Here is an 18,316-nt window from a genome sequence, read left to right as displayed (position 1 = left end):
TAAAGGAGCATCCTCCAAATTTACTTCAACTTTCCGACGAGATTCATTGACAATTTGTCGTGGTGACATAGGCTGTAAGTTGATTTTCTTGCCCTTGAACTCCAAGTGATATGTATTGGCACGGCCATTGTGTTGCATAGAACGGTCATAGAGCCAAGGCTGACCCAATAGTAGGTGACACACCGTCATAGGAACCACATCAAAATCAATGGAATCCTTATACGGTCCAATCTCAAACTCAACACACACCATGTGGTTTACCTTCATCTCACCATTGTCGCTCAACCACTGAATATAGTATGGATGCGGGTGCGGTAGATACTTCAACTTCAGCTTGGTGCACAACTCCTTGCTTGCTAAATTGCGGCAACTCCCGCCATCAATAATAACCTTGCAAGCCTTGTCAGGACCAACTAAAGCCTTTGTTTGGAACAAATTGCAGCGCTGAGTAGATGCACTAGGCAACACATTAAGAGCACGCTGAGACACAACAATAGTGCGAGCATCAGACGGATATGCATCTACACCATCAGTGTCATAGTCCTCATCTTCTTGAGCATATGGATCAACATCATCTCCAGTCTCATACTCATTGTCCTCATTAATAATCATGACCTTGCGGTTAGGACAATCCCTCTTGAAGTGACCCTTGCCACCACATGTATGGCAATTCATATCGCGGTTACGCGCAGTAGACATGCTAGAACCACTCGTACTTGTAGTAGATTCGGACTTCTTTGTGTTGGACACATTGGAAACCGGTTTGCTAGGCGGAGTAGAATAAGGTGCGGAGTGCGTAGATGGTGCCGGCGCCGTAGATGGGGGCGCCCGAGGCGTGAAGCGCCCAGCTCCCGTAGCACGACCTTTAACCTTAGCTTCGTCAGCCAACTGTGATTCAGCTTCTCTTGCATGATGGAGCAACTCATTCATAGTGGTGTAATTGTAATGACGAACAATGCCTTTGATATCATACTTCAAACCATTGAGAAAACGATTCATTGTCATCTCAAGTGACTCACGGACACGGCCACGCTGCATTAACATCTCCATCTCCATGTAATATTCATCAACAGTCTTCACACCTTGTCTCAATAGGGTCAACTTATCAAATATAGACCGCAAATAATTAGTGGGCACAAAACGTTCGTTCATTGCCGCCTTCATAGCACGCCATGTGATAATAGGCAGCTCACCATCTTCTTCATGAGCACGAACAAGTTCATCCCACCAACGCAAAGCATAGCCATCAAATTCGGAAGAAGCAAGCTTGATCTTTCTATCTTCAGTGTAATTATGTAAACGCCATAGCTTCTCAATTTTCAGCTCCCAAGTGAGGTATTCTTCAACATCAGCACCTCCTTCAAACTTGGGTATGGAGAACTTGGGCTTACCCAATCCATCTTCTTCCTCAAACCCACGACCTGGACGTCGGAGTTCCGCAAACCCACGACCGCGGTTACCACGTGCAGCACCACGATTAGCATTAGGTGCTTCATCTTCGGCTTCGTATTCGTCTTCTTGTTGTTGTAAGTTTGTCAAATTGTCAACAGCCATTTGCAACTCTTGAAGACTGCGCTGGATATCCGTCATTTGGTCTTTCATTGTAGTGACGGTCACACTAGTGGCATTCAACTTTTGGGAGATCCCTTGGACCGTCCCCCTAAGCTCATCATCCTGAGTGCGGAATTCACGTCACATCTCATTACGAAGAGCCTCATACTCCCTCCATGTCATTAGATCAGCGGCATCCTTGTTTTCCTGGTTAACAATTTTGGCATCACTAGCAGACATGGTTAGTAGGTTAGTGCACTAAATTAAAAATATATGGTGGTACTCTCACAACTCACTCAAAACCGATAAGAAAAGGAAATCTTACCGCTCCAAAGTAAATTAGGATTGCTTACCACTCGTAGTGACAACTAGTGCACGGATGTAGCGAAGCGAATATCAAGGATATAAAAACAAATCACACGGCAAAGCAGGATATATGTGGGGCTGTAGGTGGGCTACCTATTTGCACCAATAACAAGCTCTAGCGCTGACCGTAGACAACCAATGATACTCACACAAGGCGATAAATGTGGCAATGCAACTATATGTAGGAAAGGTTGCAATGCACTAGAGAGACGCTAGCAAAGCTCAACGAGACAGGCACAAGATTGCTCAACTACGGGTGCAGTTAAAGAAAACTTAGGCCTTCACTGGATTCTACTAGCACTTCACTTTTTTTCTTTTTATCACATGCAGCTATGTAGCTCTTTTTGCTTCTTGTCAAATTTTCTTTTTTTTTTATTACTCAACTCCTTGATAACACGGCCAACAGATTATGCAAAGCACCAAAACCCACAAGTATAGGGGATCGCAACAGTCTTCGAGGGAAGTAAAACCCAAATTTATTGATTCGACACAAGGGGAGGTAAAGAATACTTATAAGCCTTAACAACTGAGTTGTCAATTCAGCTGCACCCGGAAAAGCACTAGTAATAGGGGTGATGTGAAAGCAGCGGTAATATGAGAGCAATGAGTAACAGTAACACAGCAGCTAGTAATAGTAACACGGAGGCAATGGCACCGTGAAAATAGTTGATACTACTTCCAATGACATATGGAACGAGTATATGATGATGAGAGATGGACCGGGGTTCCCGACCATCTACACTAGTGGTAACTCTCCAATAACAAGTGTTGGGTGAACAAATTACAGCTTGGGCAATTGATAGGATTGAAATAGCATTAAGACGTAACATCAAGATTATTAATCATGTAGGGCATGTTTTCCATATATAGTCATACGTGCTCGCAATGAGAAACTTGTACAACATCTTTTGTCCTACCAGCCGGTGGCAGCCGGGCCTCTAGGGAATCTATCGGAAATTAAGGTACTCCTTTTAATAGAGCACCGGAGCAAAGCATTAACACTTGGTGAAAACATGTGATCCTCATACCTAAGCCTTCCCCTCCAGCTTATCCCAGATTCTTTGTCACTCGGGGCCTCGGGTTCCGGACATAGACATGTGCAAACAACTTGTAGATACAATCTAAGCAATAAGTGTAGAGCTTAAATCTAAGATCATGCCACTCGGGCCCTGGTGACAAGCATTAAACACAACAAGATTGCAAAGCAACAATAACTTCACAAACTTTATAGATAGACTAATCATAATGTAACAATCCATCGGATCCCGACAAACACAACACCGTTACATCAGATGAATCTCAATCATGTAAGGCAGCTCATGAGATCATTGTATTGAAGTACATGGGGGAGAGAATACCAACTAGCTACAGCTAGAACCCGTAGTCCATGGGGGAACTACTCACGGAGCATGATGGAGGCGATGGCGTTGATGGAGATGGCTTCCGGGGCACTTCCCCGTCCCGGCAGGTGCCGGAACAGAGACTTCGTCCCCCGAAACGGAGTTTCGCGATGGTGGCGGCGCCCGGAGTCTTTTCTCGGAGTTTCGTCAACCCAGCATCGAAGATTTAGGTCGAGACGGCTTAAATAGGCGAAGAGGCGGAGTCGGAGGGGCCACGGGGCCTACTCACACTAGGGGGGCGCGCCCCCCCCCCCTTGGGCCGCACCGCCACCATGTGTGGGACCCCAGGGCTCCCCTCTGGTCCCTCTCTGACTTTCTGGAAGCTTCCGGGAAAAATAAGGTTCTGGGCGTTGATTTCGTCCGATTCCGAGAATATTGCCCGAACAGCCTTTCTGGAACCAAAAATAGCAGAAAACAGGAACTGGCACTTCGACATCTTGTTAATAGGTTAGTTCCGGAAAACGCATAAAAACATTATAAAGTGCAAGCAAAACATGTAAGTATTGTCATAAAACAAGCATGGAACATCAGAAGTTATAGGTACGTTGGAGACGTATCAGTAAGCAATGGTGGTGATGATGATCACGGGATGAACACAGCGGAGAATCACGGATGATGGAGTGGATGATAACTTGTATGACGCAACGAGATCTCTCGATTGGTCCCTGTCGCCAATGCAACAACTCTCAACCCTGCAAGATATTCGCAACTCCACACACTTGCGCACGTAGCCGCCGACCACGAAGCGGTAAGTTGCAACTTTCTAATTCCCAATGGAACAGCAGATCACACAAGACTTTCAGATCTACACCAAATCAAGCAATATGGTGTAGGGAATTCAATAGTTTTGCTGAGCAAACAACTAAGAACTAGAGTTTATCTTAAACGTGGTCTAGAGCCACTTTGGGGGCGTCCTGGGCACTTATAAGGCGTCTGGGACGACCTCAGGTCGAAAAAGTACGAAAATAACCGACCCAGAATAGATCTGGTCGAGACAAATTCGGACACGGCCGGCCTGGGGGCCGGTCGACCGGACCTGGGACCGGCCGGTCCAGTTTGGACCGGGCCAGGGACCGGCTGGCAACCGGGCGGAGCTGCCAGGGTTACTGGATAGCGCCCGGTTGGCACATGCGTAAAATCCGGTTTGAACCGGATGGATCCGGCGGCATAGCCGGTCGGACCGGCCCTGGGACCGGGTGGTCCGGCGGCACGGCCGGTTGACCGGGCTGGACGCCGGCCTGGACATCTCCTCCTCTCGCGCATGCCTCCCGCTCCTCCCTCGCGCGTCCATGGAATATCTTCATGTCCAGCTCCATGTCCAGCTTCACGTCCATCTTCTTGTCCAGCTGCTCCTCTCCTCCTCGTGCGATGCTTGGTTCCTCCTCATACCCGATCATACATAAGTAATACGACTTAGGCAGTATAAAGTTCTCATCGATCAAAGTATCACATAGGAACAAATTCACCTGTTGTTTAAGTAGCTTCGCACGAGTCATTGGTCCAATCCTGACTTCATTGGACTTAAGCTTGACAGCAACATTGTCTTCATCTTGCAATGACGGAGGTAGTGTGGTAGGAATGTCCTCATCAGTCCACCGCCGCCACGCCACCAAGGCTTTGCCTGGTAGCGCCTCGAGCGGCGGTGGCGGGGGAGGAGGGTGCACATGGGAGACGAGGAGGAGCACCGGCGGCCGCCCTGGCGCGGCGCGGCGCCGCCGCGCGGGGGCGAGAGGGTTAGCTTATAAATGGGGAGAATTTCACTTCCCGGCCTCTGCACAAACTAGAGATGCACACAACCATTTCGCATGAGTATTAAGATTTTTAATCTTGGTTAAGATTAAAACATAGTCCTCAAGATAAATTGCATGAGTACCAGAACCAGCATGTGCCTCAAGTATATATAGGAACATAAATTCGCTTGTGTGAGGATTCGAGAACTCAGGTGTTGGATTTGTACATCCACTACTCCAACCAGTTAAGCTAGGCTCACTTTCCTAGACCATGGCTGGACGCCCCGCCCTGCTGGTGAGCTCCAGTGCTCCACCAGCAGCCGTCCAAGCGCCACTCCAGCTCCACATCCACGCCACTGCCATGCCGGGCTGCCACGGCCGGCCAGGACCTGCCCCTAGCCTTGTATTCAGGCATTCTCCCCATCTATTATGAATATGCAGAGGTACCGCCGGTTTACATAAAGAACTCATTGTTGTCGTTCAAGGTGTTACATTTCCGTCCAGATCAGAAAACGCGTGATCTCCTTGTAAATTTATAGTGTTTTCGTGCCGTCTGGTGTGTCTCCACTCTCCACCAGGATGCTTTTAGCAGCATTTCCTGTTAGTGAGGGTGCGGCAGCGCTGCCGTGTGTTGCAGTGCTCCCTCTGCTGGTTACCCACGCCGCCGTGCGCGTGGCCCGTGGCCGGCATGAAAGGTGATTTTGTCGGCGTCGCTGCCGGCCAGAATGGAAGGACCAAATGATCAGATCACAGGACCTGGAGCGGCACAACGATGGCCGGTGGTGGACTTGGACCTTGATCATGCTGCGCCATGGACACTGCTGGAGCTAGTCGCCCCTCCAGTGCCGCTCTGCTGTTGCAGAGATCGCAACATGTCTCCATGATGCCGTTGCTGTCCTGAGGTCGCCTCCCTCTGCTTTGCTTTCCGGTTAGTTACGCATCTGGACAGTAATCACGTAGGCCCCTGATGATCGGCACTTGCTTGCATGTGACCTGATAGATGTGTTGGACACGGCCGGGGGCCAGGGTCGTCATGGACAAAGCAGATCCTAGCTCGCGGTTGCCGTGTCAATGTCTCGGCTACCGTCACATGCTTAATTGCTTTGCCTTTCGCCATGGCGACTCTTTTATGGGATAGGTTCGTCATGAAGAAACGTTGAGGGATCAGTCCATGATATATACCTATCTTACCATACGGAGGTGGAGTACAGATTTTGATCTTTTGGTTCCTATACTTTTGAACACTCCTTCTCAAACTGTTACTAGATGGTTGGCGCTTCATCCACCAACATTACGGCAGCCATGTGTGAGCAGCCTGTGCCTGTGCACTGCGGCGATTGGTTTTGCACGGCGTCGTCTGTTTATTATTGCGTCCTGCTGCTGGATCCGAAGGCCTCACCCGTCTCAAGAATCAAGATCAGAGACGTCGCTTTTGGGGCATAGTGTCGAACATAGTGTAGACGATGAAACGAGTTGCGCACCATCTAACGGAGGAGGAATCCCTCTTCTATCTCTGTATAAAAAACGTACAGTTCCTGGACGAATACCTTACAGAATAGTAGAATTCGTTTACAAAGTAATCGTCACGGCGTAACCATGTTTGCCGTGGGCTACAAAATCCAAAGGTAAGCTGGCCTTCAGATGCTCCAACATAAAGCAAAAGGATACATAGTGAAAAGAGCAGAGAGATGGCCGAAAAGACAAATGTAATTGCACAAAGAAACAAAGCGACCTCATTGTAGAAGCTAAGATATTCCCAACTTCACTAGCACGCTCACACCTTTTATAAAGAGCAAAAAGCAACGGACACAAAGTTACAAACTACTGCAAAGCGACTTTCGCGACGAAATTGCACACGACCTATGTACAGTCAGGTGCATGATCTGGGCAAGTGAGTAGCACAGCTCGAGCATTTTGCACCAAGAAAAAAGAATGTTCCTACGCGTAACGCTCTGAGAAATGGAAGAACATGTTTAGCTGCTCCTGGGTTCCGGCAGCCGCCAGGCAGCTACAAGGCGTCCTGCTCGTCGTCGAGCTCGAGGTCGTCGGTGGTGGCGGTGAGGCGGAGCAGGAGGTCGGTGAAGGCGCTGACGATGTACCTGTGTGCGCGCTTGTCGTTGAGCGCGAGGTAGCAGAGCAGCAGCTCGTGGAGGCGCGCCCTGTCGCCGCGCCGCCTGGCGTCCAGCTGCAGCGCCGCTGACATCTCCTCCATGGACTTGAGGAAGTCGGCGTGCGGGTCCGGCGAGTAGGTCGGCACAGCCACGCCGGCCGCGCCCAAACCGATCACCCCGGCGTGCGCCGACGAGTCGACGATGGAGTTGGACCGGCCTGGAGAGGCGAGGAAGAACCGGCGGGACGCGATGGCCGACGACAGCCCAGAGTCCACGGTGACCGCGGAAGACAGGTACTCCTTCGCGACGGCGCCGTCGGCTTCACCGCCTCTACTGCCACCGTCCCGGAGGCTTGCTTTCTTGAAGCGGGCGGAGGAGGAGGACGAGCACGGAGAGGTGGGCGTGGTGGAGGTCGACGTAGCAGACGTGGAAGCGTCGTCACACGGATGCTGCACGGGCGCCGGTGCCCCGGCTGTAGACGCCGGCCGCCGGAGCCGGGAGAAGCAGCCAAGCATGGTGCTTTAAATCTTTCCTTGACGCGGGTGCTAGCTACCGAGATAGCAGGCTCCGAGAGTGGAGAAAGGTAGTTGTGCGTGGTGAATGGGGAGAGTGAGAGCGTGGTGCCCGTGTGATGCTGCGAGGAGTTTATAGGAGAAGAGGTGAAGTGAGAAGGGTGCTGCCTTCAAGTAGGTAGTGGGCGCTCACCTATTATTGGACGTATTGAGTTCAGTGCAGAGCTGACAAGGTGACGATAGTTTGTCCGAGAAGGGCTACAATTACTCTCCTACCTAATTAAACAGGTGCAGTAGATGCACCCTTCCTTCTGCAGGGATTATTCACAGGTCTCTAGATTAGGTTTTCCCTTTTCTTGTATCAAACTATACATTGTTATTATTTTTTGGACTTCTGTAAAACAAAATATTACCCCTCACATGCATTAATAAGTATCGTTGTTTTAGTTCAAATTACCATGACACTTTTAGTGGGTCGGAGAGAGTATTATTTGGACAGTAAGAAACACATCAACACATACAAACAAAATATTTTTTAGATACAACGTCCCAATACTAATGAATCATCTTTAAGCTCTAGAGCCAATGGCCTGATTATTCACAGGTTTCTAGAGTGGGCTAGTTTTCTTTACGTGCATAAAACTTAAAGGTAACCACACATTGTTACTCCTTCTATTTCGTAATTTTTGTGCTGGTTTTAGCTTAAATTAAAATTAAAACCATAACAAAACTTAAAGGTAACCACACATTGTTACTCCTTCTATTATGAAGATGGACCAGCACAAGGACTCGACAAGCTGGACCCACACGAAATATTAACTTGGACTACAAGAAAGAAGACTCAAACACGTATTCTACTAAGACTCTTGTACACCCTAGCCTGGCTGCATATATAAAGCCAGACAGGGGCACCCCATATAGGATATTCAGAAATAGAAAAACAAACACACGATACGCCTAGACATCGCAGCCCGCATATTAGAACTACACTAGATACAACTCTGCCAGAGGCGGCCCCATACACATATATTCATATAGTGGATTGCTAGCAGGACGTAGCAATCCTCCACCGCAGGGACGTGAACCTGGGTACGTCGTGTGCCTTCTCTCACCTGGAATCTCCATCGTCGCCTTCCGTCAACCCTAAGCTTCTCATGGTCGGTATTGCCGAGGAGCTGCATCATCAATTGGCGTCGTCTATGGAAAGCGCGGCGACTGGATTTCGATATCCGGGTGAGATCCTTCTACATCATCATCGAACTTGTCATTGGCTCAAGAATTAGCAGAGGCTTCAACACACACAAAAAATCGCCTGCGTCTGAACAACAATTCCCGATCTGGTTCACCCAGGACGATGATGCCGAGTTTTGATTGGTTCGGCCATGCTTCGTGTGGAAGAAGATAGAAGAGACCAAGTCGCAACAATGGCGGCTGCATGACCGCACTCGAAGATCGGATCCTAGGTGAATTAGTTGGGCGTTCGGATACGACAGCCATCTAAGCTGCAAGGCGTTCCGCGTGGAACCCTATGGCTCAAACTTCAAGGAAAAAAAGGGCCATGGAGAACATGATCAGGTACTAGTATTACTTTACGTGAAGCAATTGAGTCAAAGTCAGATTAGTTTCGTTAGCCTTCTTAATTTTGTTGCAAAAGAACGTAAACATGCATGAATTAGTTATCTTAGAGTTATACCTAATCATCTTCTTTTTGTACGTTTCAAAATAATCAATCTGATTTGTTAGCTATGACGAGAAGATTCCCAACTCAGAGTTACCAACAGAGGGAATCGACATCGATGTCCGGCCGATGGAATCAACGCCGGCAGCCAAAATAGCCGGAATGACAAGCATACCTGCGACTCAGTCACCACTTCTTCTCAGTTGTGAGCCCGTCATCGCGCATCCACCGCACTCGGGCTCGTCCATCACAGATTCAGCGTCACGAATTTATCATCCAGCTGACAAATTTTACTTAGTCAAATATTTTTGGCTCGAGCTATTATTTGCGCCCAAGCTTGCGACCTACAATATAACTGCAGATTGAAGCAAAATTTCGACTACTCTACACGGTCAACCGCGCCCGTCATCACGGACTCGATATATTCGAGTGCTCACCAGTCGCGGATCCGCCATATCAACCATGTCTTCTTCATCGGCGACGCCGGCTAGGCGCCACGCGACTACATCGACTATTTCTGGCCGTGCGACTACTTCAACTGTGCCTGCCACATCGACTATTTCTGGCCGTGCGACTACTTCAACTACGTCCGCCACATCAACTATTTCTGACTGCGCAATTACTTCGACTACGTCCACCATGCGACCTTCTTCCACATTGGCCTCGCTGCAGCCGAGCTAATGTCTCCATCATCTATGATTATCAATGGATTTATCTTCTATGGCTATATAAATATTGACCCGATGCACTCCCAGGTTAGTGGCTTCATCATCTTGTTGCGGTCAGAAACCCACCGGCGAGCAGCGACGGGCAACACGGTAGAGCCGGGAGGCTCCCAGGGCTGCGGCTGGCCCTGGCCCCTCCGAGCGACGGCCCGCAAAGACTCCGGCACGCACGTCCGATGCTGATGCAAGGGCGTGCCACCGACCTATACCTGGTCGGGAAGGTGTTGGATGTGCCTCGCTTAGTTTCCTGCATGGCATACACGTAAACATTAAATACGAGCCTCGATCGGCTCTCGAGTTGTCTCGTGAATCGGCTCAAGGAGCCGATCCACCCATGATCCGTACGAGGTGTACGATCAGATGGTGGTCCTGCTTGATCAAAATAAAGCTAAAACGACCTACTACGATTTAGGGTTTTCACCACATAATCGGAACATCCTACTCGTAATTGAGCCTGGCGGTCACGCACGGTGATCGTAAACCGACCCTAGACAAGGCCTAAAAACCAACACGAAGTTGATCCCCGGAACATCCTGTCTTGGGCTAGCAAACTACACCCTACGCGCCACTGGATCCTTCAACCCGTTTGTAAGGCCTAACTATGCAGATATTAAACTAATCCTTGAAGAACAAGGAGCAATCATAACGGATCGGATCTACTAAATAATGATCAAGCGGGTGCCGCCCTTACACCCAAGATAGGTGTAAGGGCGGCTAGACGTCTAAGGGTTGCACGACGACAGACATATGATACGATGAACAATGCTAACCCTAAAACATCTATGATAACTACGTTGCTCGCCATCAACAAGGCTTCGAGCACGAGCAACGCATGAACAGCGAATAAACGTGTATCGCCTAGATCGCAAGATGCGATCTAGGCAGCATGATGCTTACCCGGAAGAAACCCTCGAGACAAGGGAGTTGGCGATGCGCCTAGATTGGTTTGTGGTGAACGTGATTGTTGTTTATTTCATAAACCCTAGATACATATTTATAGTCCGTAGACTTTCTAACGTGGGAATAATCCCAACCGGGCACGAGCCCAAACTCTATCCGACCGACACGTATCCTACTATGTTACGGTATACACGGGCAAACTAGCCCAAACTTTGTATACAAGGCCGATTCATGTATTTCTTCCATGTATATTCTTCAAGCCCATCTCCAATCGCGGCCCACCTCTGATCCGGTCAAATTCTGGTGATAACACATGCCCCCTGGTTTTGGAAATGACAATTCCAAAATCACTCTGTTTTTTTTCTCCGTCTGGTCATGTCGTGGCAGAGCAGAACCGTCGCAGTATCCTTCACCATGATGTCTTGCCTCCTCGACTTTATCACCAATCTGAAAAATCCTTCTTATTAATGAAGGAGTGTTTTCATTTAACTTTGCCGATAGTCAAAGTCAAGCACTTCCAAAAGAGCCGACGGTATCACATCAGCCTCTACGATAAAACAAGAGTAAGGCCAACCTAACTGCTCCTCCAAACGGTAACCTGCGACCTCTATCTGAGAAAGCAAACTCAGATCCTCAAATCGCCGCCCAAGCAGCCCCACGAACCTCAGATCTCAACCACGCCGTCTCAGCGCATCAAATGGCAGAATCATCCAACGCCAACGCCATGGTCTCTGGTCTGAAGGTAATCCTCAACCGCCTCTTCGCCATCCGAATCAAGGTTAGGATTAAACAGCAAACACCTGAATCAATGCCTTATTCCGTTATCAATTTTAGGTTTCAGATATCCTGCTGCCGCACCCTTCTCTCCCAAACTCTATGTGTCTTGGCCCCCGTTCTTCCGAGAGTCCCGCTCACTTAATCTCATGCGAGGCCAATAGAATCCCCTTTGCGAACCAGAATTTAGATCTGGCTTCCTGGGCCGACTGCCTGCGAGCCTGGCCTAATCCTCCCGAAGGTTGGGTGGCATGGTACAGTAGAGTGTCCAAAACACACTACACTACCTGGGATACGATAGGGATAGCCGATGCTTTGTCATTATCATTGTCTCCTCTTGAAAAGAATGAGAACATCCTGAAAACCATCGGCTACTTTTGGTCTGATGCACTAAATTGCTTCATGTTCGGCCATGGCCCCATGACACCAACTCTGCTGGACGTGGCCATGATCACAAGCTTGGACATTGCATCCCCAAGCCCCTCTGCCTTTAAATTGCCAAAGGTCCCTTTCACCCTTTCCTCCAAAACAGAGTGTACAAGCCGGGGCGCCTACCTCGAGCGTTATATGAAAACCAAAGGCCCCGTGACGTAAAGAGAGCACACGGCTTTCTTGAACTTCAGGCTGGAGCACTTCATATTTTGTGGTCCTTCACTCGCCCCAACCAAGAATTACCTCTCCCCGGCTTATGAGCTCGCCAAAGGTACTCAACTTGGCCTTGGAAAACTGCTCCTTGGAGAGGTCTATCGATCTCTTCAAGCGATGTCCGTCAAGCCTGTTCTCCCAAAGGACGAGTTAAAATAGGAGGCCCCCGGTGGTTTATTCGGTTATGGGCTCGGCTTGTACTTTCAAAACCAAATCCCAAACTTCCCACCTTTGGCCACCTGCACCTTCCCGGATGCAAATGGGAAGGACATCCGATGCACTAGCTATGGCCAAGCTCCGTATAGCCTCCCGAGCGAGCAGGCTGATCCCCAAGGAAGCAGCAGAGTGGTTCAAGATTTTCTTCCAAGGCCTGGACAACCCCCTGTTCTTCCCCTATACTGAACCGGAAATCTTTGAGAATCCAGTCTCCTTCCGATTAGATAGCCTTGCCGATGACGCCAGCACCCGGCACCTGTACTCTATCATGATCCGTCCTTGCTTTCTCCCAGTTGGCATGAGTACCTCAAATAGGATCATTAAGCCTGGTTATGAGTCTTACCAACCGGTGGTAGTAGCCCGGCAGCTTGGCCTCGGGCAAGTGCCCCCACACTTCTTCCTCCACCACCTGTCAGCAAGCAGGGCTGAACTGCCTGACATTCTTACTGGCCAAAGGTGTTATACCTTCTTTGACGCTCTGGCCCTTCCAATTCCTCATAACCTCTGTTTCACCACCACTACCGATGGCTTCGAGACTTGGTGGTCGATGTGGAAGACCCACGCCTTCAGAAGAGCTCTAGGACCGTTGCTGAAGCAACTTGATGCTGAATATGACGCTCCTGCACACCAGATACCATTACATATAAATTACTTGCAATGGCTCATGACGATTGTCTGTAACCTGACTTTATTCCTTGGCGACAACAGGATGGCCCGGAGCCCACACAAGCCGATGGCTCCCCTTTCAAGTTCCTTCCACCAGCCCCGGTGGTTCTCTTCGTCGCGAGCTCACCGCCCTTGAAGAAGGTCATAATGCGAGCCAGCCGATTTCTCCGAAATCGGCTCCCAAGAGTAAAGCATCCTCGGGGTCGGTTGCCCCCGAGCCTCAACCCGAGCGAGGAAGGCAGTGAGGAAAGTAGCTGCCAGAAAAACCCTGAAGCGCAAAGCTCCTGCCCAAGCAAGCTTGCATGTAAGCTGACTCGTGCCTTGACCAAATTCATCTGTCTTCCCTAGTCTTTTGTAACATGGTTGTACTTCTTCTTTCAGACTTCCACTGAAGAGAACTCCAGTGAGGAAGCACAGTCCAGCCCAAAGGACTCCACCCCGGGCGATTCTGAGAGATCCACCACACAGAGCCAGACGGACTCGCCAGCGTCGGCTTCTAGGAAAAGGTCGACTCCCGAGCCTGCTGACCTCCAAGCTCCGATCAAAACGGGGTCACGCGTGAAGCGTCGATGCGTCAAAAGGGCTCGCAAAGACCCACGAGTTTCCTCGCCGAGCCAGGAAGTTTCAAATGTAATTACCTCAACAGACTCATATTCCATACCGTCCCGTTGCTAATTGGATCGGCTCACCATTTCTTTTGCGGACTAATGGGACCTCTAGCGGGGACGTTGAAGAGGTACCGATGCCATCCGCCACGCTCGGCCTAACCACCTCGCCGAGCGTGGGCGACCAAGTGGCTAACCCGGCCCGGTCCACCGAAAAGCCGATTGCCACAACATCGGCTGCCCTTCCTTCTTTGGGAGAGGTACGCTCCACTCTCTCGGGCCTACCCTTTTCCTTTGTTGTATGCTCATACTCGCTCTTGTTCGTCTGTCGTGGTTGTGATCTTTCAAGCTTGCCGACGTTCGATCCCGACTCCATCGAGCCGGCTACTTCCAAAGCAGGTGAAGAGCCAAGCCCTAGCGCGGTCCATGGCCCGCTCCGGCGTCTCAAGGTTTTGCTCTCCTCCTCGGTCGAAACCCCTGGTCGAAAACCCCGAGGCAGCTCAAGGGCATCCTCGAAGACATCCAGCCCCACCTCCCGGTGACGCTGCGAGGTTAAGCTTTGGCCGGCCGTGACTTTGTCGGTTTTTAGGTCAAGGGTGCGATCGGCTCGTCAAAGAATTACTCTTCGCCGCGCCCGGCTTCCGTTGAGAGCCGATATTGCAGTACAAATGTCAACGGCTCAACGAGAAGAAGGCCGCTTTGGACGCCAAAACCGACACTTCTACCAATAGTGCCGAACTCGAGATCTTGCGCAAGGAACTCGGAGGACTCGGAAAAGAGGGTCGGGGAGACCAAACAACTTATCCAAGACAAGGAAACCCTCATTGCTCGCTCTCAAGAGGAAGCAAAAGGCCTCACGGCCGATCCGAAGACCGATCCGGCTGAAATTCGTGCCCCGAGCGGTCCGGTCGGTGACGGGCAGAGACGAGGACGACGAGGCTGAGATCGCCGAGGTGGATCGAATCCGTGCCGATGCCCTTCACGCCCTCAACGCTTTTCTTCAGTAGAGCCTCTTTGTGCAGACTGATGAATGTTTTGCTGAACTTGTTTCGCTGAACTTGTCTAAAGTCGACGGCCGTGCATCGGCTTTTTACATTCTGAAGTCGATGTCTGTGCATCGGCTATGATTTGTATGTACTGATTTTGTTGTTTTTTTTTACTGGCCGATCTTTCCATCGGCCCCCAATATTTCACTGCACATGTATCGCACATGTTCCTCTGACTAGGTGCCCCCCGAGCCGAATCTGCCAGGTAACTTCGGATATCGGCTCTGTAGTTAGCCAAGGCACTGTATCTGAACGTCGGCTCCGGTAGGACCAATGTTGACTTCTTCTAGCTCATCAGCCGACGTAAAACCGCTGCCCATTAGATCGACGTTGAACACAGGCAGAACGTATGGCGAGGATAATCTTGGCCGATTGCTGGGATCGGCCTCCATGTTGATTGAATCGCTCAATGAAGGTTTCGCAACATTCGTCCATAGATTTTTGGGAAGTGTCGGAGCCGATCGCGTGGAACGGCTTCTTCCGTTGATGCTGCACGACAATCCTGGCTGGCACCCTCCAGGGTAAGTGCACTCCACCATGTTAACGGCGGGGAAGGGGTGTGTGTCAACCTTCATGGCGTACTGGCTGAAAATTAGACGCCCTTGTTCTATCGCCATTTGGACCTGCTGACGCCACACCCTGCGGTCGTTGGTGGCGTGGGTGAACGTGTTATGCCACTTGCGGTATGGCTTCCTGTTCAGCTCTCGCGCCGTGGGGATCTTGTGGCCTTCGGGTACCTTTAGCTGTTTCTCCTTAAGCAAGAGGTCGAAAATTTGCTCAGCCTTGGTGACGTCGAAGTCAAACCCTCTTGGAGGACCTTGTGGCTTAACCCACTTACAGGACACGGGGCTTGCCCCCCGAGTCCATTCAGCCACTGCTACCTCCTGATCTCCCGCAAAGCCTTCATCTTCATCTGCCTCAACCAGGACCACCGCACGCTTGAATTTATCCTGGTAAACGTCTGGGTGGCGCTGCTCATATGATGACAGCTTCTGCACCATGTGCGCCAGTGAAGGGTACTCTGCTTGGGAGGCCACACCCTTGATCGGTGATATGAGACCCACCACCGCCAACTCGACTGCTTCCTTTTCAGTCACACGAGCCGAATAGCATCGGTTCCTAACATTTCTGAAGCGCTGGATGTATTCTGACACTGTTTCTCCGCGCTTCTGTCGTACTTATGCTAGATCGGCAATGCCAGCCTCGGAAGCCTCTGAGTGATACTGCATGTGGAACTTCTCCTCCAACTGCTTCCAAGTCCGGATTGAGTCTGGTGGCAGCGATGCGTACAACCCGAAAGCCGATCCTGTGAGGGACTGTGCGAAGAACCTCACACGCAGCTCATCTGATGCTAAGATCGTGCCCAGCTGTGCCAAATATCGGCTCACATGCTCGATTGAGCTGGAATCATCTGATCCACTAAATTTGGAGAATTCGAGGAGCCAATATTTGGGTGGTAGTGGGATCAACTCGTACTCGTTGGGGTACGGCTTGGAATAGCCGATTGCCCTTCTTTTCGGCACCATGCCGAACTCGGTCTCTCAAGATTGTACCGATCCGATCCGCGGTCGCTGGCTGCAGGAGTCGAACTCCGAAGATTTGCCGGAGTGGCATACTTAGCCAGCCTGCTTGCTTCTCAAGCTCTGAGCCAACTGCAGGAGTTGGGCTCTGAAGGTTTATCGGGGTGGCATACTTAGCTAGCCACGTCTGCTTCTCAAGATCTGTTCCCGAAGTTCCTCCTGCTGTTCCAGAAGTCCCTGCTGTTGCAGTCTGGTTTGTGAGTGCCCAGTTACTGCAGTCTGGCATGTATGTGCACGTGTATCCGTGAGGGATCTCCTTAGGCGCCTTATGCAAGAACTGGTAGTCACTAGGGTCGCCACCGATCTTGTAGACGATGTATGCCGGTGAATTCGGCACTTCTGGTGCTGCCAACGCGAATGGCAGCGGTGGACGGGACTGGAGTGGCATCTCTCCTTGGTGAGTCCCTAGAGCTGGTCCTGACGGAGAGTACTGATGCTTCATGATTTCCTGGATCACGCGAAGAGCGACACGCTCCAAAGTGTTCACCGAGGCTCTCGAATGGCGGTGTAGCGAATGAGCTACCATGAAGTTAATCTCCCGACGCAGCGACTCGGTGCGTTCTTCTGACGGGGCGGACGGGTCCACTCCATCGAGCGCGCTTCAGGTGAGAACCCTTTCCACCCGATGCCATGTGAGCGGGTTCCGTGAAAAGAGCCGATGAGGTCGGCTTCGAGGATCGCTTTGACCTCGTCATACTTCTTCTTGAGCTCCTCGGTCGGATCCTCGTACGTGACTCGGAGTGCCTTCCGCCATCTCGGATGTAGATGGCGATGCGATTGATGTCGAAGATTGTCCCACCGGGCGTGCCGAAATGTTTTGCGGTCGAAACCCACCGGCGAGCAGCGACGGGCAACATGGTAGAGCCGGGAGGCTCCCGTGGCTGCGGCAGGCCCCGGCCCCTCCGAGCGACGGCCCGCAAAGACTCCGGCACGCACGTCCGATGCCGATGCAAGGGCGTGCCACCCGACCTATACCCGGTCGGGGAAGGTGTTGGATGTGCCTCGCTTAGTTTCCTGCATGGCATACACGTAAACATTAAATACGAGCCTCAATCGGCTCTCAGGTTGTCCTGTGAATCGGCTCAAGGAGCCGATCCACCCATGATCCGTACGAGGTGTACGATCAGATGGTGGTCCTGCTTGATCAAAATAAAGCTAAAACGACCTACTACGATTTAGGGTTTTCACCACATAATCGGAACATCCTACTCGTAATTGAGCCTCGGCGGCCACGCACGGTGATCGTAAACCGACCCTAGACAAGGCCTAAAAACCAACACGAAGTTGATCCCCGGAACATCCTGTCTAGGGCTAGCAAACTACACCCTACGCGCCACTGGATCCTTCAACCCGTTTGTAAGGCCTAATGCCTAGATCGCAAGATGCGATCTAGGCAGCATGATGCTTACCCGGAAGAAACCCTCGAGACAAGGGAGTTGGCGATGCGCCTAGATTGGTTTGTGGTGAACGTGATTGTTGTTTATTTCATAAACCCTAGATACATATTTATAGTCCGTAGACTTTCTAACGTGGGAATAATCCCAACCGGGCACGAGCCCAAACTCTATCTGACCGACACGTATCCTACTATGTTACAGATACACGGGCAAACTAGCCCAAACTTTGTATACAAGGCCGATTCATGTATTTCTTCCATGTATATTCTTCAAGCCCATCTCCAATCGCGGCCCACCTCTGATCCGGTCAAATTCTGGTGATAACACATCTATGGTTATCAATTGATTTATCTTCTATGGCTACATAAATATTGACCCGATGCACTTCCGAGTCAGTGGCTTCATCATCTATGG

General features: G+C 50.5%; 1 protein-coding gene across 1 annotated transcript; it reads right to left on the bottom strand.

Annotated features, from left to right (window-relative positions):
* Nucleotides 1-7,055: 7,055 nt before the first annotated feature.
* On the bottom strand, nt 7,056-7,673 carry LOC124694720 (transcription repressor OFP12-like). The gene has a single exon (XM_047227673.1). It carries the CDS (start codon nt 7,671-7,673, stop codon nt 7,056-7,058), a length of 618 nt encoding a protein of 205 aa, XP_047083629.1.
* Between the last annotated feature and the right edge of the window lie 10,643 nt (nt 7,674-18,316).

This window comes from Lolium rigidum, chromosome 3 (assembly GCF_022539505.1).
Source record: "Lolium rigidum isolate FL_2022 chromosome 3, APGP_CSIRO_Lrig_0.1, whole genome shotgun sequence".
In the NCBI taxonomy this organism is placed as follows: domain Eukaryota; kingdom Viridiplantae; phylum Streptophyta; class Magnoliopsida; order Poales; family Poaceae; genus Lolium; species Lolium rigidum.
This window is presented reverse-complemented; position numbering and strand designations above follow the sequence as displayed.